The sequence below is a fragment of the Oncorhynchus gorbuscha genome, linkage group LG03 (assembly GCF_021184085.1).
Source record: "Oncorhynchus gorbuscha isolate QuinsamMale2020 ecotype Even-year linkage group LG03, OgorEven_v1.0, whole genome shotgun sequence".
NCBI lineage: Eukaryota > Metazoa > Chordata > Actinopteri > Salmoniformes > Salmonidae > Oncorhynchus > Oncorhynchus gorbuscha.
This window is the reverse complement of record NC_060175.1, coordinates 76,091,430-76,112,658: the sequence shown is the minus strand read 5'-3', so window position 1 is coordinate 76,112,658 and position 21,229 is coordinate 76,091,430. Positions and strand designations below refer to the sequence as shown.

The 21,229-nt window shown below is 42.7% G+C and overlaps 2 protein-coding genes across 3 annotated transcripts; both read right to left on the bottom strand.

Annotated features, from left to right (window-relative positions):
• Positions 1–618: 618 nt before the first annotated feature.
• LOC124031924 lies at positions 619–3,696 on the bottom strand. Of its 2 annotated transcripts, XM_046343736.1 has the most exons (5): positions 3,665–3,683; positions 3,453–3,555; positions 2,849–3,013; positions 2,643–2,774; positions 619–2,431 (listed from the first exon to the last, which is right to left on the bottom strand). In XM_046343736.1, exons 2-5 carry the CDS (start codon positions 3,553–3,555, stop codon positions 2,298–2,300), a joined length of 534 nt encoding a protein of 177 aa, XP_046199692.1. In that variant the 5' UTR covers positions 3,665–3,683; the 3' UTR covers positions 619–2,297. The 2 variants fall into 2 exon arrangements, with proteins under 2 accessions (XP_046199692.1, XP_046199691.1); XM_046343735.1 differs by having other exon boundaries at positions 3,453–3,696.
• Positions 3,697–10,639: 6,943 nt separating this feature from the next.
• On the bottom strand, positions 10,640–20,997 carry LOC124031922. The gene is made up of 5 exons (XM_046343731.1): positions 20,875–20,997; positions 13,740–13,842; positions 11,238–11,402; positions 11,024–11,155; positions 10,640–10,905 (listed from the first exon to the last, which is right to left on the bottom strand). The coding sequence occupies exons 2-5, from the start codon at positions 13,840–13,842 to the stop codon at positions 10,772–10,774; spliced, it is 534 nt and encodes a 177-aa protein (XP_046199687.1). The 5' UTR covers positions 20,875–20,997; the 3' UTR covers positions 10,640–10,771.
• Between the last annotated feature and the right edge of the window lie 232 nt (positions 20,998–21,229).

Below are 21,229 nucleotides of genomic sequence, written 5' to 3'. Positions count from 1 at the left end.
GTGCACAACAAACCAAGAGCCAGTGATGAAGAGTATTTATTCTAGCAGCTGTTGGTACAAAGGCTGTTTTCTTATTATAATGGCGGAAAAGATTGTTCAGTATTTACGACTTGCAACACAGCCTAATGATTTGTTTCGCTAATAAGATCGATGAATGAAGCAGAAATGCTATTTAGTGGGTTAACAGATCCGTTAGACTTCTAACGTGCATATAGCTCTTGAGACATGAGAAACTGTTGGCAGGCAAGCTTCAGGGCGGGACCCATTCGACCTGCCACCTCTGTCTCCGTGCCTTCGTTTCCACACAATGTCGCACATTCATTTCTGTTCTCCCTGTCACCGCAGCTGAGGGCGTGTGTCACTCAACACAGGCCCACCTGCTGTTCAGAGCACATCTCCTGTCAAACCTAGTCGACAGAGACAGGGGGAAACCATTCCTTAGTTTCCAAACATCTTTCATTTAAACACTCAGTCAGGAGGGTGTTTTGTTGTCTGCCCATGTTATGGTGTCACGCTCCTGAGCTGACAGGTGAGGCGAGATGGGTGCAACCTGTCTATACTCTCATTCTAACCGATCTCTGCTTCAGGGAACGGAGCCCGAGGGACATAGGGGGTCCTCTTGTGTAGCAGGTACAGTTGTAAACACAGTCCAGACTCACACCAGCCAGAGGCTCCTGTTTGCAGCTGTTTCCTTTTTCAAAGCTGGATTGATGCTCTCACACTTGCAGTGTTTATCCCACATTTCATTTGAAAAGTGTAGTAGAGCTATGTTTGGACTGAAGGTGCAACAGTTTTTCCTATGCTGTATTTTTGTCAAAGCTCAGTTTATTCAGCCCATGTTTTCTATGCATTTCCTGCAAAATATTGGTGACATAACAGATTTAAAAGTACAGGTCACAGTTGTCTGCTTTTCTCTATTGGCAATGAATAACTGGTTTCATTAGGAAACATTTCTGCCTGCCATTAACCTCCATTATCAGAGACAAAGCCTCTGACATAGTGCCCTCCAGGGTATTTAGGTGAGTCTGTTCAGGTGTGCCATCCTGCTTGTCTCAACACATTGGGGGTCAAGGTTTTCACTATGACTAAATGCTACTTTTAGATAAATGTTCTAACTGATCATGAACACACCATTTCATCACAGATCTGATTTGATACATTCCAATACAGTATATTTTTCTAGTGTGTGCCCCACAAAAAGCTGCTTGCAGGCTTTCTCCAATATTACCTTGTTATGTGAAGAAGTTCCCTCCACTTATGTGAGATTGTGTGCATGCATGTGGAATGGATTATGGCCAATGTTTGCAGGAAGTACAAGGATTCTAAACCGCATTGACACTATATACTAGTTATTTAAAACAATGATTTAGAATAGTATCATAGCTTAGTAACATATTTAAGATAAGTGACTTTGAAATGTTAAGATATTTAGGGGAAAGTATAGTGTCCCAATGGCCTGAAATTCCATCTGTATATGGCTGCGTTTACACAAGCAGCCTAATTTATAATTTTTCCAATCACATGTTCTGAATTGGGGCTGTCTGCTTAAATGTATCCTTTGTATGTGTTAACTGCTAAAACAGTTATTTCCCCATTTGATAGCTGAAAGCAGGGGTGTCAAGCTCATTCCATGGCGGGTCAAGTGTCTGTAGGATTTCTTTCAATTATGCTCCAGGTGTGCAGAGTTAATGAATTAGTGATCTTAATTCCTCAATCAAGGACAAGGGAAGTGCAAAAACCCACAGACACTCAGCCCTCTGGAATGAATTTGATACCTATGGCTTAAAGGAATGAACATGTTGAATGGTCTGTCACAATTCCAATGTAAATTACATGAAACTAATAAAGACCCATCTGGAACATGGAGAACACTGAATTTTTATTTCTACAAAACTAACATTCTTTGCCATGTTAACTGATATTAGCAAAGGAAAACAAAGGCACAAGGATTCGATGTGTACACAGTGATACTTTGACCATTTGAGTAGAAATTTCTCTAGAGCGTTTCAGCAAGGGGATAAAACAAATGTAGGCTGTTTTTGTTGTTGGTCCTGACACATTCACTTACGGCCAAACCAGACAGACGACCACAAGAACACTAAAGCAGAAATTAGGTTGAGGACAAGCAGCCCATAATATACTGTTATTTTCTCAGATGGAGAGAGAAGGAAACCAGTTTAGTCATTTATTACTTCAACCGTAAGAGAATTGATGGATTGCTGTTATGGCAGCTGAACAGAGGCTCAAGGTGTCAAGTCGAACCATTCCTCCTTCCAGCAGTGGTCTATTCCCTTCCTTTACTTCCATTGTTTGTTCTTGTAGTCCCACTGGGCAGAGAAGCCCTCGATTGGGTTGAGCCGCATATCCAGCATCCTCTGGATCTGCTTAGCCTGCCACTCCTCACCAAAGGTATGAGGTTGGGGTGGGTACACTGCGGGACACACAAGAGAAAAAGAACAGCAAGTTTAAGGACTGAACAGTCGCCCATCCATGTGATAATGGCTTGAGGAAGTCTATCAATTTTAGCAATCAACCATGAAAAATGCAGTAGCATAAAATAGTTTATACTTGGCATAAGGTTGAAGGAATGAGGCAGCTGGAGAGCATGCTCTAAATGTTAATACCCTATAATTAAGTCTTACCATAGTGGCACTGCCAAAAGACCAGCAGACCAGTGATGCCAAAGATGATGAACATCCCACCAATCACAGTCTTCCACTCATGGGACGGCCTCTTCATCTCCGGATAGGTGTGGTTGAACTTCAGCCTGTACACTGGGACACAGAAGGATAAATATTAAGAATAGCAGGATTAAAGGCTCTGACATGAGAAGGAATGAGGGACTTACAGGCGATTTTCTCCTCCTTGGACAGCGCAGTCCAGGGACCCTTCTCCTTCTGTTTCAGGCTCTTATCCGTAGAGTCGAGGACATCCTTCCATGGTCTGTCTGGCAGAGGGGTGTCCACACGATCCGAGTACATTGGCTGGGACACGTCCAAGTTGTTGGAGACCTCTACAGTACAGGAGATGGGACACATCGTTGATATAAAGTACGTGCGGGAGAGTTTGCGGTGAAGACCTCAGGTATTTGTGCTTGTAGTACCATTCAGTACTGGAAAGTCAACACCACCATCTGCTGATCGTAAATGCAATGGCACAGCAAGCCATGCCAATTCAAATGTGCCTAGCTTGAATAAAAGAGTCTACACAAAACCAGGGCTCACCAACCCTAATTGAGCACACCTGATTCTAATAATTAGCAGATTGATAAACTGAATCAGGTTTGTTACAACTGGGGTTGGAATGAAATCGTACACCAGGGTAGCTCTCCAGGAACAAGTTTGGAGAGACCTGAACTGGGCTGTGTAGTGACGGAATACATTTGAAAAAATATATATTACATACATTTTTCCAGCAGACAATTATGCATGCAGTTCAACATCAATGATTACCGTGGTGGTCATGGCTTGACATCCTTGCACCACTATTGGTCAGTGCCAAAACTGCTCGCCTGGAAAGCAAGCACCCCACACATCCTTTTGTCAGGTGAAGCATCTGAAAGACAGGTGAGGAAGAGACCGAACAATATTTATCCCTCAATAAAATATGTCTCCACATAACTGATCAGTACAAAAGTGACCAGGTATTTAACAATAACCCGGACCTTCCCTCTCTGCGCAATGCCGTAAAAACAAAGGTTGAGATGAAATGGCCTAGTTTCTTTAAGGACTTCCAAAGACTAACTTGCAATCACAGAACAAGTCAAATCCATGGGCTAATGAGTTACAGCCCACACGCTCACCTTCAGAAAGTGATTAAGAAATTCTTCTGACACCTGTTTATAGAGTATGCACTGATTGACTAATCACTCTCACCTGTGCAAGCCTAACCATTCTCAAATCAATTAAAATGAAATGTTATTGGTCACATACACCTATTTAGCAGACGTTATTGTGGGTTTCATGACTCCAACGGTAGATGTTGGGATCTGTCTGTGTGAGAGAGAACGGCAGAAGTGGATACTGTCTTTGAATTTGATGGTGCTAGCAAAGATGACAATGAGGGTGCTGAAAATACTGGATGGACTACAGTCGCTAAAGAGAACTAAAATCACAGTTAAAATGCTGTCTAGTTAGCATACTCCTCATGTCACAACTACTTAACAGTTTTGTAGTAGGAGTGCAGTTTGAGGATGGGAAGATGTACCTGGGAGATCTGCTTTGATGTTGCCAAGATGGTGAAGAAAGTGATGGGTTCTGTGGAATCTGTGAGGGGGACCAGGAGTTGAATTTTGTAGATTTCTTTGGTAAAACAAACAGAGCGTGTATTGCGCCTCACAGAATCAAGAAGAAAGATGTGACTGCTTTCGATTTTCAGAGCAGGGCACCAATCAAGGGTGTTATTTCTGGAGTATTTGTGGAAGTTGGGGCTGAGAAGAATGAAAATGTCTGAAGTAGTTGGGGAATGACGCATATGAAGATAAAGAGCATGTCTGTGTTACAGTTTTTGATGTGGAGACGCTCCCTACACATGTCAAGATGGGATATGTGAGTTACCATGTGAGGGCATTTGTCCCCAGGTTACTGCAGTGTTCCAACTGCAAACCATTTGGGCATGACATTGTGTCAAGTGTTTGCAGAGAGCATGGCTTGACTGATTATTTTTCCTGCGGAAGATGATGACGTTGGATGTCACAATTGTGGTGGGAAGCATGCACATGACTTCTCTGAATGTTTGGTTGTCCTGGAGACACCACAGTCCAGTGATATGGGCGCCGTTCACAAGATACAGGATCCAGATACCCTTGTCATGAAGAAAGTAGATCGTTTGGCATTTATTGCTATGTCGATAACCCGCACTGCAGGAGTGGAAAGATCAATAATCATTGTATCTGCAGCTGAACGCTTCTTGGGAATGAAGGACGTATGGCTTGCTGACTGGAGCAGCAGTTCCGTCCTCTCATGTCACCAGATCTGAGTAGGGCTCTGAGTGTATTTTGAAGGACTGAGCGTTTTTTGTTTGTGTCTTGTATTACTGATGTTTGAGTGGATTAAAGGTCCCGCACAGTAAAATAAAATAAAATGTTATTTGTCACATAAATAAACAAAAGTAAAAAATAAAAGAGCAACAATAAGATAACAATGTGGAGGCTATATACAGGGCTGTACCATAACAATGTGGAGGCTATATACAGGGCTGTACCATGTCAATGTGGAGGCTATATACAGGGCTGTACCATGTCAATGTGGAGGCTATATACAGGGCTGTACCATGTCAATGTGGATGCTATATACAGGGGGTACCATGTCAATGTGGAGGCTATATACAGGGCTGTACCATGTCAATGTGGAGGCTATATACAGGGCTGTACCATGTCAATGTGGAGGCTATATACAGGGCTGTACCATGTCAATGTGGAGGCTATATACAGGGCTGTACCATGTCAATGTGGAGGCTATATACAGGGCTGTGCCATGTCAATGTGGAGGCTATATACAGGGCTGTACCATGTCAATGTGGAGGCTATATACAGGGCTGTACCATGTCAATGTGGAGGCTATATACAGGGCTGTACCATGTCAATGTGGATGCTATATACAGGGGGTACCATGTCAATGTGGAGGCTATATACAGGGCTGTACCATGTCAATGTGGAGGCTATATACAGGGCTGTACCATGTCAATGTGGAGGCTATATACAGGGCTGTACCATGTCAATGTGGAGGCTATATACAGGGCTGTACCATGTCAATGTGGAGGCTATATACAGGGCTGTACCATGTCAATGTGGAGGCTATATACAGGGCTGTACCATGTCAATGTGGAGGCTATATACAGGGCTGTACCATGTCAATGTGGAGGCTATATACAGGGCTGTACCATGTCAATGTGGAGGCTATATACAGGGGGTACCATGTCAATGTGGAGGCTATATACAGGGCTGTACCATGTCAATGTGGAGGCTATATACAGGGCTGTACCATGTCAATGTGGAGTTTATATACAGGGCTGTACCATGTCAATGTGGAGGCTATATACAGGGCTGTACCATGTCAATGTGGAGGCTATATACAGGGGGTACCATGTCAATGTGTAGGCTATATACAGGGCTGTACCATGTCAATGTGGAGGCTATATACAGGGCTGTACCATGTCAATGTGGAGGATATATACAGGGCTGTACCATGTCAATGTGGAGGCTATATACAGGACTGTACCATGTCAATGTAGAGGCTATATACAGGGCTGTATCATGTCAATGTGGAGGCTATATACAGGGGGTACCATGTCAATGCCGAGGCTATATACAGGGCTGTACCATGTCAATGTGGAGGCTATATACAGGGGGTACCTGTACCTAGTCAATGTGGAGGCTATATACAGGGCTGTACCATGTCAATGTGGAGGCTATATACAGGGCTGTACCTGTACCGAGTCAATGTGGAGGCTATATACAGGGGGTACCTGTACCGAGTCAATGTGGAGGCTATATACAGGGGTTACCTGTACCGAGTCAATGTGGAGGCTATATACAGGGCTGTACCATGTCAATGTGGAGGCTATATACAGGGGGTACCTGTACCGAGTCAATGTGCAGGCTATATACAGGGGGTACCTGTACCGAGTCAATGTGGAGGCTATATACAGGGGGTACCTGTACCGAGTCAATGTGGAAGCTATATACAGGGCTGTACCATGTCAATGTGGAGGCTATATACAGGGCTGTGTCACTAGCATTTTCTTGTTTGCTTTTGGCTTCATACAGCTCGTTGAGTGTGGTCTTAGTGCCAGCATATAGATGAAAATTATCTTGGTAAATAGTGTAGTCTACAGCTTATCATGAGATACTCTACCTCAGGTGAGCAAAACCTTGAGACTTCCTTAGTATTTGATTTCGCGCATCAGCTGTAATGGACAAATACACAGTCTGCCACCCCTTGTCTTACCGGAGGCAGCTGTTCTGTCTTGCCGATGCACGGAAAAACCAGCCAACTGTATATTATTGTAAAGAAACAGCAGGGAGCAGGTCTCGAACCCTCGACCTTCGAGCCCGAGGTCCGGCGCGCTATCGACTGTGCCGCAAAAGCATGCTCAAACAGCAGTCGACTTCCGCGCTTATAAACCCAGGGTCGTTACACTATCTATGTCGTCGATAAAATAGCACAATTGGTTAGGAGCCCGTCCTACTTTCCAATAAATAAAAAATGCATGACCAAAACATCACTGCTGTGTCTGTCAGCGTAGTGTCCAGAGCATGGAGGCGCTACCAGGAGACAGGCCAGTACATCAGGAGACGTGGAGGAGGCTGTAGGAGGGCAACAACCCAGCAGCAGGACCGCTACCTCCGCCTTTGTGCAAGGAGGGGCAGGAGGAGCACTGCCAGAGCCCTGCAAAATGACCTCCAGCAGGCTACAAATGTGCATGTGTCTGCTCAAACGGTCAGAAACAGACTCCATGAGGGTGATATGAGGGCCCGACGTCCACAGGTGGGGGTTGTGCTTACAGCCCAACACTGTGCAGGACGTTTGGCATTTTGTCAGAGAACACCAAGATTGGCAAATTCGCCACTGGTGCCCTGTGCTCTTCACAGATGAAAGCAGGTTCACACTGAGCACATGTGACAGACGTGACAGAGTCTGGAGACGCCGTGGAGAACGTTCTGCTGCCTGCAACATCCTCCAGCATGACCGGTTTGGCGGTGGGTCAGTCATGGTGTGGGGTGGCATTTCTTTGGGGGGCCACACTTCCCTCCATGTGCTCACCAGAGGTAGCCTGACTGCCATTAGGTACCGAGATGAGATCCTCAGACCCCTTGTGAGACCATATGCTGGTGCGGTTGGCCCTGGGTTCCTCCTAATGCAAGACAATGCTAGACCTTATGTGGCTGGAGTGTGTCAGCAGTTCCTGCAAGAGGAAGGCATTGATGCTATGGACTGGCCCGCCCGTTCCCCAGACCTGAATCCAATTGAGCACATCTGGGACATCATGTCTCGCTCCATCCACCCATCCATCCATCCAGTCTGCACCACAGACTGTCCAGGAGTTGGCGGATGCCTTAGTCCAGGTCTGGGAGGAGATCCCTCAGGAGACCATCCGGCACCTCATCAGGAGCATGCCCAGGCATTGTAGGGAGGTCATACAGGCACGTGGAGGCCACACACACTCCTGAGCCTCATTTAGACTTGTTTTAAGGACATTACATCAAAGTTGGATCAGCCTGTAGTGTGGTTTTCCACTTTAATTTTGAGTGACTCCAAATCCAGACCTCCATGGGTTGATACATTTGATTTCCATTGAAAATGTTTGTGTGATTTTGTTGTCAGCACATTCAACTATGTAAAGAAAAAAGTATTTAATAAGAATATTTGATTCATTCAGATCTAGGATGTGTTATTTTAGTGTTCCCTTTATTTTTTTGAGCAGTGTAGTATAGACCCTGTCGTTATTAGATAGAATATCGCAACCCTGTTCACCTGTGGGGGAAACAACCTGTGGTTACCTAGGTTACTATACAGCTACGAGTCGTGAGTGGATTTACAAATGGCAAAGAAAAGTCAAGGAGAGGGGGTACAAAAATGGTCAGATTAATACTGCCATTGAGCAAATTCAAAACATGACCATTTTCAAGGTCAGTCTCGCAAAAAAGAAGCATTCTTGCGTTCTAACTACCTGCTATTCAAAGTGCTCTGAGCAAATTAAAGGAATCGTTCACAAACATTGGCACATTCTAAAATCCGATGATAGTATTGGTAATGTGTTTTCGGACTCTCCCTTGGTCATATTCTCTCGCGAGGCAGAAATCTGAGATCAATTGGTAAACTCTTATTTACCACCCCAAGATATCCATGCACAACGTATATTTGCGTCCCAACTGGATGGAAACTACAAGTGTAATGGCTGTGCTCAATGCAATGGTACTTATAAATGTAGATCCTTCAAACACCCCCAAACAGGGAAACAGATCCCAATCAAAGGTGTTATCACGTGCTCCACTAAGGCAGTTATTTATCTTATAACTTGTCCTTGTGGTAAAAATGTGGGTAAAACAAATAACGAATTAAAAATACGAATCTCGGAGCATCGAAACACCATTAGGTCCAAAAACTCAATTTACCCAGTTGCGTCCCACTTTTTGGAAGCACATCACTCTATTTCGTCCCTACGCTATATTGGCATCGAACATGTCACCCTGTCACCCTCCCTAGAAAACGAGAGGCTGCCTGGATCTTTAATTTAAAGACCCTTGCTCCCTTCGGTCTCAATGTAGACTTTGATCTGGGGGGGGAGTGTAGTAGGTCAACTGGAGGCACACAACGTGTGGCTCTGCGTAAGTCTAACGTTACAGTAAGTATTTGTTTTTTTATTGAAAGATTATTTCTCGCTCATATGGAAGATAAGGGACATATGTTTCAAAAAGCTTTTCGCGGCGATGATTGTTGTCTTTTCTAACACCGTGTCGGAATTGGAGTTCACACAGCCAGCCATGGGCAAAGCTAACTGGGTTTTCGAGAGCTAGCGCGCAGCAAACACCTGTGTAACGGTAGAAGGACGCCAGAAACGTGTTGGAACTGAAAAATACTATCGGCTGCAACTGGGTTAAAGTCGGATAAATAATAATTAAAATGGTATCATCGCTGAGTAACATTTACTTTAAAATGTTACGATATTTGGTGTAAAGTCTCTTCAAACGGTCTTAAATTTCGTCTTTGCATTGTTTTTTGTAAGTAATAGTTTTTTTTTTGCGTTACATGTTTACATATTTTGCATTATTCAGCTCATATGTGTATATACTGTATTCTATTCTATTTCATTTTAGTCTATGCCGCTCCGTCATTGCTCGTCCAAGTATTTATGTATTCTTAATTCCTTTACTTTAGAGGTGTTGTGAAATTGTTAGCTATTACTGCACTGTTGGAGCTAGAAACACAATCATTTTGCTACACCTGCAATAACATCTGCTAATCCTTTTATGTGACCAATAAAATGTGATTTGATTTTAGAGAAAAAACAAGGAACTCCATGGTGTATAGTCTGTTTCTATGTCTTACGATTCCAATGTAATGTCTTAGATTACATGCAGCGACCAATTTGGAACATGGAGAGGACACTGACATTTTATTTTGGTGCTTTGGGAGGGATAAGGGGAAAGGCCAGAAGACATTCATTAAGAAACTCTAAAAAATGCATGACTTGTTCCTATAGGAGAACATCCACATAAATGTTAATTTAATAGTGTCCCTTGCCTGTAGTAAAGCTGCTCAGAGCGTCCGGCCATACATGATCTTTAACTTGTTTGCCATCCATCTTCACTCCTAGACTTTTTAATAGTTTTCTACAGAAAATGCTAATATTCTCTGCAATTTTGGGACTGATTTTTAGGGAGTGAAAACAAAGGTACAATGATTGATTTAATATTTTTGTTGTGTTTTATACATTGAATACGGTGGACCATTTTGGAGGAGAAATTCCTTTGTTAGTGTTGAATGTGTCAGGACCACCAAGGCAATGGCACATCTCACAATACTCACTTAAGGCCTAACTAGACACTACCACAGGAACACTAAAGCAGAAATTAGGTTGAGGACAAGCAGCCCATAATATTATACTGTTTTCTCAGATGGAGAGAGAAGGAAACAACCAGTTTTTAGTTATTTATTAAATAGTAAGGGAATGGATTCAGATGGCTGGATTGCTGTTATGGTGGCTGAACAGAGGCTCAAGGTGTCAAGTCGAACCATTCCTCCTTCCGGCAGTGGTCTATTCCCTTCCTTTACTTCCATTGTTTGTTCTTGTAGTCCCACTGGGCAGAGAAGCCCTCGATTGGGTTGATCCGCATATCCAGCATCCTCTGGATCTGCTTAGCCTGCCACTCCTCACCAAAGGTATGAGGTTGGGGTGGGTACACTGCGGGACACACAAGAGAAAAAGAACAGCAAGTTTAAGGACTGAACAATCGCCCATCCATGTGATAATGGCTTTAGGAAGTCTATCAATTTTAGCAATCAACCATGAGAAATCTTACCATAGTGGCCCTGCCAAAAGACCACCAGACCAGTGATGCCAAAGAAGATGAACATCCCACCAATCACAGTCTTCCACTCATGGGACGGCCTCTTCATCTCCGGATAGGTGTGGTTGAACTTCAGCCTGTACACTGGGATACAGAAGGAGAAATATTAAGAATAGCAGAATTAAAGGCTGTGACATGAGAAGGAATGAGAGAGGGAGTGGCTTACAGGCGATTTTCTCCTCCTTGGACAGCGCAGTCCAGGGACCCTTCTCCTTCTGTTTCAGGCTCTTATCCGTAGAATCGAGGACATCCTTCCATGGTCTGTCTGGCAGAGGGGTGTCCAGACGATCCCAGTACATTGGCTGTGACATGTCCACTGAGTCGGACACCTCTACAGTACATGAATATATAGGACACGAGACAAGTCAAGTGAAGGGGAGATTGAGGTAAAGGGAGTGGTGGTAAGGTGGGGTTTAGAGTAGAGGTCGACAGATTATGAGTTTTCAACAAAAAACCAACAAAAAAAACGATAACGATTAATCGGCTGATTTTTTTACACATTTATTTGTAAAAATGACAATTACAACAATACTGAATGAACACTTATTTTAACTTAATATAATAAATAAATAAAATCAATTTAGCCTCAAATAAATAATGAAACGTTCAATTTGGTTGAAATAATGCAAACACAAAGTGTTGGAGAAGAAAGTAAAAGTGCAATATGTGCCATGTAAGAAAGCTAACGTTTAAGTTCCTTGCTCAGTACATGAGAACATATGAAAGCTGGTGGTTCCTTTTAACATGAGTTTTCAATATTCCCAGGTAAGAAGTTTTAGGTTGTAGTTATTATAGGAATTATAGTACTATTTCTCTCTATACCATTTGTATTTCATTAACCTTTGACTATTGGATGTTCTTATAGGCACCTTAGTATTGCCAGTGTAACAGTATAGGTTTCGTCCCTCTCCTCTCTCCTCCCTGTGCTCGAACCAGGAACACAACAACAACAGCCACCCTCGAAGCAGCGTTACCCATGCAGAGCAAGGGGAACAACCACTCCAAGTCTCAGAGCGAGTGACGTTTGAAACACAATTAGCGCACCCCGCTAACTAGCTAGCCATTTCACATCGGTTACACCAGCCTAATCTCGGGAGTTGATAGGCTTGAGGTCATAAACAGCTTCAGGCAAACACAAGAAAGTGTTGTTTGAATCAATGCTTACCAGCCTGCTGCTGCCTACCATCGCTCAGTCAGACTGCTCATCAAATCATAGACTTAGTTATAACATGATAACACACAGAAATACGAGCCTTAGATCATTAATATGGTCGAATCCGGAAACTATCATCTCGAAAACAAGACGTTTATTCTTTCAGTGAAATACGGAACCGTTCCATATTTTATCTAATGGGTGGCATCCACAAGTCTAAATATTCCTGTTACATTGCACAACTATTCAATGTTATGTCATAATTACGTAAAATCCTGGTAAATTAGGCGGCCCAAACTGTTGCATATACACTGACTCAGCGTGCAAGGAACGCAAGAGAAATGACACAATTTCACCTGGTTAATATTGCCTGCTAACCTGGATTTCTTTTAGCTAAATATGCAGGTTTAAAAATATATACTTCTGTGTATTGATTTTAAGAAAGGCATTGATGTTCATGGTTAGGTACACATTGGAGCAACGATAAGCACCACAACGATTATATGTAAGGCAGGACACGCTAGATAAACTAGTAATATCATCAACCATGTGTAGTTACCTAGTGATTATGATTGATTGATTGTTTTTTATATTTTTATAAGATAAGTTTAATGCTAGCTAGCAACTTACTTTGGCTTACTGCATCCGCGTAACAGGCAGTCTCCTCGTGGAGTGCAATGTATTCAGGTGGTTAGAGCGTTGGACTAGTTAACTGTAAGGTTGCAAGATTGAATCCCCTGAGCTGACAAGGTAAAAATATGTTGTTCTGCCCCTGAACAAGGCAGTTAACCCGCCGTTCCTAGGCCGTCATTGAAAATAAGAATGTTGTTCTTAACTGACTTGCCTAGTTAAATAAAGGTGTAAAAAAAAAAATCGGTGTCCAAAAATACAGATTTCCGATTGTAATGAAAACTTGAAATCGGCCCTAATAAATTGGTCATTCCGATTAATCAGTCAACCTCTAGTTTAGAGGTTTATAGACCTCAGAGCATTGTGTTACGTCAGATGGTGTCACTCCTACATGGCGCTTGTCCCTCAACAAAATCAGATCAGTGCAGACGGCCATCATGCTATCTGACGTGAGATAATGGACCTCAGAGAAAAAGACTACACTGGGTGGTAAATCAGGGACGGATTACAAAACAGCGACGCAAGGCTCGTGCCACGGGGCCCCCATATTCCTTTTTGGGGGGGGGAGTTCTGGCCCCACTGGGGGCCTCCAGATAGCATATGATAGCAAAATGTGTAGAATTACAGGAAATAAGCTTTAAAGCTGCAAAATTCATGACAAAATGTGGACAAATGTTGAGAAGAGCTATTAAACACCAATGAAAAAAAAACATCTGGTCCATGACAAAAAGTGTAGAATTGCAGGAAATGTCCTTTAAAATGGTAACATTTTCTCTTAGCCTCATGACAAAATGTGTAGAATAGCATTTTAAAACGGTGTATTTTTTGCTCTGCACCATGGGAAAATGTGTAAATGCAATAAATGAGCTGATCAAAGAATAGTACCGTGGTGGCCATGGCTTGACATCCTTGCACCACTGCTTGTCAGTGCCACCACCGCTTGCTTGGAAAGCAAGCACCCCACACGTCCTGTTGTCAGGTGAAGCATCTGAAAGACAGGTGAGGAACAGAGACAGAACAAGATTTATCCCCCGTCAAAATATATCTCCTCTTAACTGACCAGTAACTCTGGAGACTCCCTCTCATGGTGACTAGGTATTTTAACAATAACCCAAAACTTCCCCTCTGCACCACGACGTTAAAAAAAATGGTTACTGATGAGATAGGAACTTCAAAGGCTATTTGCAAAAGCAGAGCAAGATTTGGTGTGAGTCCTCAGATCCTCAAAAAGTTATACAGCTGCACCAATGAGAGCATCACCTCCTGGTTGCATCACCTCCTGATATGGCAACTGCTCTGCATCCGACTGCAAGGAGCTACAGAGGGTAGTGCGTACATCACTGGGGCCAAGCTTCCTGCCATCCAGGACCTCTATACCAGGCGGTGTCAGCGGAAGCCCCTAAAAATGTTCAAAGTCTCCAGCCACCCTAGTCATAGACTTTTCTCTCTGCTATGGCACGACAAGCGGTACCAGAGCGCCAAGTCTAGATCCAAAAGCTTCTACCCCAAAGCCATAAGGCTGCTGAACAGTTAATCAAATGGCTACCCGGACTATTTGCATTGACCCCCCCACCCCTTTTTTACGCTGCTGCTTCTCGCGGTTTAGTATCAATGCATAGTCACTTTACCCCTACCTACATGTACATATTACCTCAATTATTTCAACTGACCTGTACCCCCACACATTGACTTGGTACCGGTACCCCCAGTATATAGTCCTGTTATTGTTATTTTATTGTTACTTTTTTCATTTTATTATTATTTAGTAATATATATTTTCTAAACTCTTTATTTTTCTTAACTGCAATGTTGTTTAAGGGCTTATAGGTAAGCATTTCACCGTAAGGTGTTGTATTCGGCGCATGTGACATAAAACGTTATTTCAAATCCATAGGCATTACAGCCAAAAAGCACAGGCTCACCTTCTTCTTCTATGGTATTATGGCATCTGCAAACAAGCGTTAAAGGTGCATGCCACCACCTACTGTAAGGGTGGCAAACTATAGAAAAAATAACACTGTGACACAAAAAGGGAAGGGAAGAGGAAAAGGGAAGAAAAAATGCCCTACCGACTAACCCTACACCCATTAAAACCTCACCACTATTCCACTACTTAGTCCTATCTGATACCACAGCATGCCAACATCCTGGGAGGATGGGACACTATCGTTCAACACATCTTGTAAATCTTCTGCAGTAAAATCTTGTACACCCAAGTCATTCTCGGCAACTGCCACCACAACATCTACTTTCTGTGATTTATGTTCCATTTTTGCGGTACAGCTGAAAACTAAGGCTATTAAAGCTAATAAACCAACCTTACTGAAGCACATTATTCCTATCATTCTCTATTGGCCTTGGCTTACTCACAGGGATCCTCCCAGGATCCTTCACCCTGGACCCATCTTCCTCTACTACTCTCTTCACTACCTCAGCATACGACACCTTCTGCACTACCCTGATCCTGGCAACCTCAACCTGTCATTCTCTCACCAGACACTTCTGATCTCCAGGACCATGGGTACCCCTACAGTTAACACACACAACTTTTTCCACTGATACTACACATTCCTATGTCTCATACCCTCCTGCACACTTCTCACATCTAGGAATCTCCCTCATACACACTGCTGCAACATGACTATAAGCTCAGCATTTAAAACACTGTAATTGGTTCGGGACAAAAAGCTGTCATCAAAACTCAGCAGAACAGACAGTGTCTTCTCTGTTTCACCACGCTCTCCACCGGGTCTGCGTCGCACCAAATGGGGGTCCCAGACACCGGGAATCTTCCATTTCAGTTCACCCTCCTCAGCACTTAATGCCACTCCTGTTATCACTACTTTCAACAGCGACCTGCTCCGGAGAGCAAAGCAATTCACAGTTCTTGTCCCTAGTCGCGTGATGCGGAGCGCCTGCTCTCTCTGAACGGCAGAAACAGTTCTCAATCTCTTCTCCACCCAACCAGACACCACATCTGGATCAGCCAGAAGGCAGGGGTCCACTTTCTCCAAACATGTCACTCCTTTATCACCTCCATTGCGATGTTCGGACACAGAAGCCTTCTCCACACCTTCCTCCCTACACAATTCATCCTCACTCTCACCCAGTTCACCTCCAGAGCTACTGGAATACTGCTCACCCCACTGGCACTAGACGCCACTCACCCTCGCCCCATTGTCTCCCTTGGAACTCAACTCCTGATTTATCAGGGGGTGCTGCAGCCTACTTCCCTTGGCTATGGGTTAGCCACCTCTAAACGTAATGTAAACAAATGACAGAAGTTACGTGCACAACTGGCTTGTTGCCTTTAAAATAGATTTAATGAACTTATTTAATTTAAAATCACAAAAATAATAGTGTTTTATTGTCTAGTGAGCTGTATGAATATTTTAAAGCCTCATTACCCTCTTTGAGAGAGAGACCATGAAGTTGCTTGGCACCAATCTGTTATTTATGGTAGGTAGGTTTAAAGGTCTTGTTATGGTGATGTAAGGGGCCTTGGATGAAATTAAAATCCAGGCTTTGTCTGGACACCTACAGTTAATTACACTTTAGACCCCATTTCCAGGGGTATACTACGAAACAAGTTTGAGGAGTTACCAAGATAACTTTAGTCAACTCTGAGTTCAACTCGGGATAACCGACACCACGAAAGTGGCACACCTTTTAGCCAGGTACATTTCTATGGAAACAACTCCTTCAGAACTCATTTGCTCCAGGGCAGGCTAACTCAGGGCTAACTCCATTTATCCTGAATGAAGTGCCTGATCCGCAAGTTGAGGACCAATGAAATCATATTCCCTCCCTCTCGAAGATTGCATCATCATCTCCATCATTTGCGTATTTGTTTCATTATATACAGTTGAAGTCGTAAATTTACATACACCTTAGCCAAATACATTTAAACTCAGTTTCACAATTCCTGACATTTAATCCTAGTAAAGATTCCCTGTCTTAGGTCAGTTAGGATCACCACTTCATTTTAAGAATGTGAAATGTCAGAATAATAGTAGAGAGTGATTTATTTCAGCTTTTATTTGTTTCATCACATTCCCAGTGGGTCAGAAGTTTACATACACTCAATTAGTATTTGGTAGCATTGCCTGTAAATTGTATAACTTGGGTCAAACATTTCAGGTAGCCTTCCATAAGCTTCCCACAATAAGTTGGGTGAATTTTGGTCCATTCCTCCTGACAGAGTTGGTGTAACTGAGTCAGGTTTGTAGGCCTCCTTGCTCGCACATGCTTTTTCAATTCTGCCCACAAATTGTCTATAGGCTTGAGGTCAGGGCTTTATGATGGCCACTCCAATACCTTGACTTTGTTGTCCTTAAGCCATTTTCCCACAACTTTGGAAGTATGCTTGGGGTCATTGTCCATTTGGAAGACCCATTGCGACCAAGCTTTAACTTCCTGACTAATGTCTTGAGATGTTGCTTCAATACATCCACATAATTTTCCAACCTCATGATGCCATCTATTTTGTGAAGTGCACCAGTCCCTCCTGCAGCAAAGCACACCCAAAACACAATGCTGCCACCCCTGTGCTTCATGGTTGGGATGGTGTTCTTCGGCTTGCAAACCTCCCCCTTTTTCCTCCAAACATAACGATGGTCATTATGGCAAAACGGTTCTATTTTTGTTTCATCAGACCAGTGGATCTTTGTCCCCATGTGTATTTGCAAACCTTAGTCTGGCTTCTTTATGGTGGTTTTGGAGCAGTGGCTTCTTCCTTGCTGAGCGGCTTTTCAGGTTACGTCGATATAGGACTCGTTTTACTGTGAATATAGATATTTTTTGTACCTGTTTCCTCCAGCATCTTCACAAGTTCCTTTGCTGTTGTTCTGGGATTGATTTGTACATTTCGCACAAAAGTACGTTCATCTCTAGGAGACAGAACGCGTCTCCTTTCTGAGCGGTATGACGGCTGCGTGGTCCCATTGTGTTTATACTTGCGTACTATTGTTTGTACAGATGAACGTGGTACTTTCAGGCGTTTGGAGATTGCTCCCAAGGATGAACCAGACTTGTGGAGGTCTTTGCTGATTTCTTTTGATTTTCCCATGATGTCAAGCAAAGAGGCACTGAGTTGAAGGTAGACCTTCAAATACATCCACAGGTACACCTCCAATTCACTCAAATTATGTCAATTAGCCTATCAGAAGCTTCTAAAGCCATGACATACTTTTCTGGAATTTTCCAAGCTGTTTGAAGGCACAGTCAACTTCTGACCCACTGGAATAAAGATACAGTGAATTATAAGTGAAATAATCTGTAAACAATTTCTTCATCTGTATATATACCTATCACATTGCACATTTAGTAATGACAGAATGCATTTTAAACTTCATGCACAGTAAAACATTTGTAATAAAATTATTCTATCATAAGAGTGGGGGAAAAATGTTATTGTGTATGAACCTCTATGGAATCGGTGTCCCTAAACCGTGATATTTGTTGCTCAATATGCAATAATTTGACTAGAATGACGTTGTAAACAACAGCCAACTTTCCGGGACATAGACATGTCTTATATGGGCAGAAAGCTTAAATTATTGTTAATCTAACAGTGTCCAATTTACAGCAACTATTACAGCAAAAAAAATACCATGCCATTGTTTGAGGATAGTGTACACCAACAAAACACTTTTATCACGGCAACTGGTTTGATACATTCACCTCTGAAGGTAAATAATGTACTTACATTCAGTAATCTTGCTCTGATTTGTCATCATGAGGGTCCCAGAAATAAAATGTAGCATAGTTTTTTTTGATAAAATCCATTTTTAGGAACTGGGTTCTTCAGTTTCACTCCACTGCTGTCTCTGGCTCCACACCCACCCCTCCCGGCCATCTAGATGTGTATTTTCTGTAGGGCAGCTAATGATCCATCATAAATGACATTCCTGGGAGTGTGTAAACATAATTTTTTTATTACCATAGCATTTTTGTATATTCTCTATAGTTATGTACTTGAAAATGTATAAATTGACCAAGTCGGCACATTTGGGCAAACTCCTGGCAGGCTTGACACAAATATTGTGTAGTGATGTAATTCTTTACTGGATCAGTCTGCACACTTTGCACACACACTGCTGCAATCTTGTGGACAACATCTAAATTACAACTTGAATCCTATCTCAATGTATGGCCTTTCTCTTGTATTTGAGACTATGGAACGAAACATTATTTTTTTTAAACTGATGTTTTTTGGTTTGTATTGTCTTTTACCAGATCTAATGTGTTATATTCTCCTACATTAATTTCACATTTCCACAAACTTCAAAGTGTTTCCTTTCAAATGGTATCAAGAATATTCATATGCTTGTTTCAGGTCTTGAGCTACTGGCTGTTAGATTTGGGTATGTCATTGAAGGCGGAAATTGAAAAAAGGGTCCGATCCCTAAGAGCACATCAAAGTACAAAGAAGGCATTAACGATATGTAATAAAAGAAAGACAGTGCTTCTGAAAGCCTATTTCACACCATAGCTTGATGAATTTGCAAGATAACTTTTCTTTCATTTAGATTTCAACACAAATTAAAATGTGGCTCTGACTCGCCCGTGGATTGATGTTTCAGCATTGTCTCAATGAAGAGTTTGGCATTTGACTAGCCATGTGTGACATGTACATGCAGTTACAAGACTGTTAGAGTTAAGCCTTTCGCAGGCTTCCCAGTCAAAACTTGAGGCAAGTCGAAATTCGGTAGCTGAAGTCTAGGCCCTTCGTCAGTGATTGGTCAACAGTACTACTTCTATTAGGAGTGGGAACTATAGATGGGATTCTTCAATTAAGTGTTTCTTGTCATTTAACAAGACAACTAGTTTTCATGCACTTTTTCTCACTTGAGTTATACTGCAACAAACAATAAGTTAGATGTAAAATTGCGTGACTAAGAACTCCTAGGCAAAAAAACCGTTACAATTAATTTCAGATTTAGATTAATTCTGGCTATGTTGTTGCTACAGCGTCTCAAGAGTGAACACCCTTTAGAACACCCTGTGTAGACCTGGCTTTCATCATAGTATACCCCTAAGCTAATTTGTTTGTATTGCAGAGTCTAATATGGTCTCTCTATCTCTCTTAGATTCAGATAAGCTCTATTAGCATGAATGGCAAGGTGACTGTTGCTCACTCTCTCTCTCCCTCTCTCTCCCTCTCCCTCCCTCTCTCTTTCACACACACACACACACACACACACACACACACACACACACACACACACACACACACACACACACACACACACACACACACACACACACACACACACACACACACACACACACACACACACACACACACACACACACACACACACACACACACACACACACACACACACACACTTACTGAAGCCAATAAAAATGGTGGAAACTGGCAGTTGGTCAACATCAGCAACCATGTCGCCACGTCCTTAATGACCTCCACACACCGTTTGGTGGACTGTCAAACAGACACATCCATTACATTACCCACTTCATGAGACCTTTATGCAAAAGAGTTTGACATAACTTTTGAGTGTTGTTCTCTATAAAATGCACAAAGAAACTATCTTGTGCAGACATATTATCAAGGAGTACAGTGTGAATTGATGTCCAAATATGGAGTTGTGTCTGTCCTCTGTTGTGGAGATGTTTACAAATTTAACTTGTGGAGTCTTGAGTTGACACATATGCCCCAATGTTTGAATGCATCATCTCAAAAGGCATTGAGAGAGATGACAATTATGTGTTACCAAATACAGCACTGCATGCTATTAACACAATCCCTTTCACTTTCCCTCCCACAACAGCCTGAGTTGGTATGTTACCAATGATCATGCCTGTCGCGCATTTCAAAACATTTTTGTATTCTAGAAGTCTGTCTGCAGAATCTGTGTTAGAGTTCCCTTAACTCTGCATGCCCACTCCTGACCCAAGTAAAGGGTCTAAATGACCACCCCACCCGCCCCTACCTGACCCAAATAGCCAGTCCTGTTAGACCCCAGAAGTTCGGAAGCCTTCAGCTACTCACAGTTGTCCTGAGAGGGGACCTTTAGGAAAAAAAGACGGACAAATAAGAGCAGCCCCTCTTCACTTTGCTCTGGCGCACTGTCACTGTGTCTCACCCTTGGATCTTATCGCCAACAAACTGACCAGGAAAGGCGGGTGAGAGAAGGGGAGGGATAGAGGCAGGGAGGAGGCGGGTGAGAGTTTAGACCGAGAGAGACTAAACTAGTGCAAGTAAACAATCTGAGAAAGCATGTGATGCTACTGGCAGACTGGACCAGAACTAGGGTTGCACTGTAAAACATATTTCACATACCCTATATTTGAGACTCCTGAAAACTCTCTTTAATAATCTTCTCCTTTCCACCTTCACAGAAAAC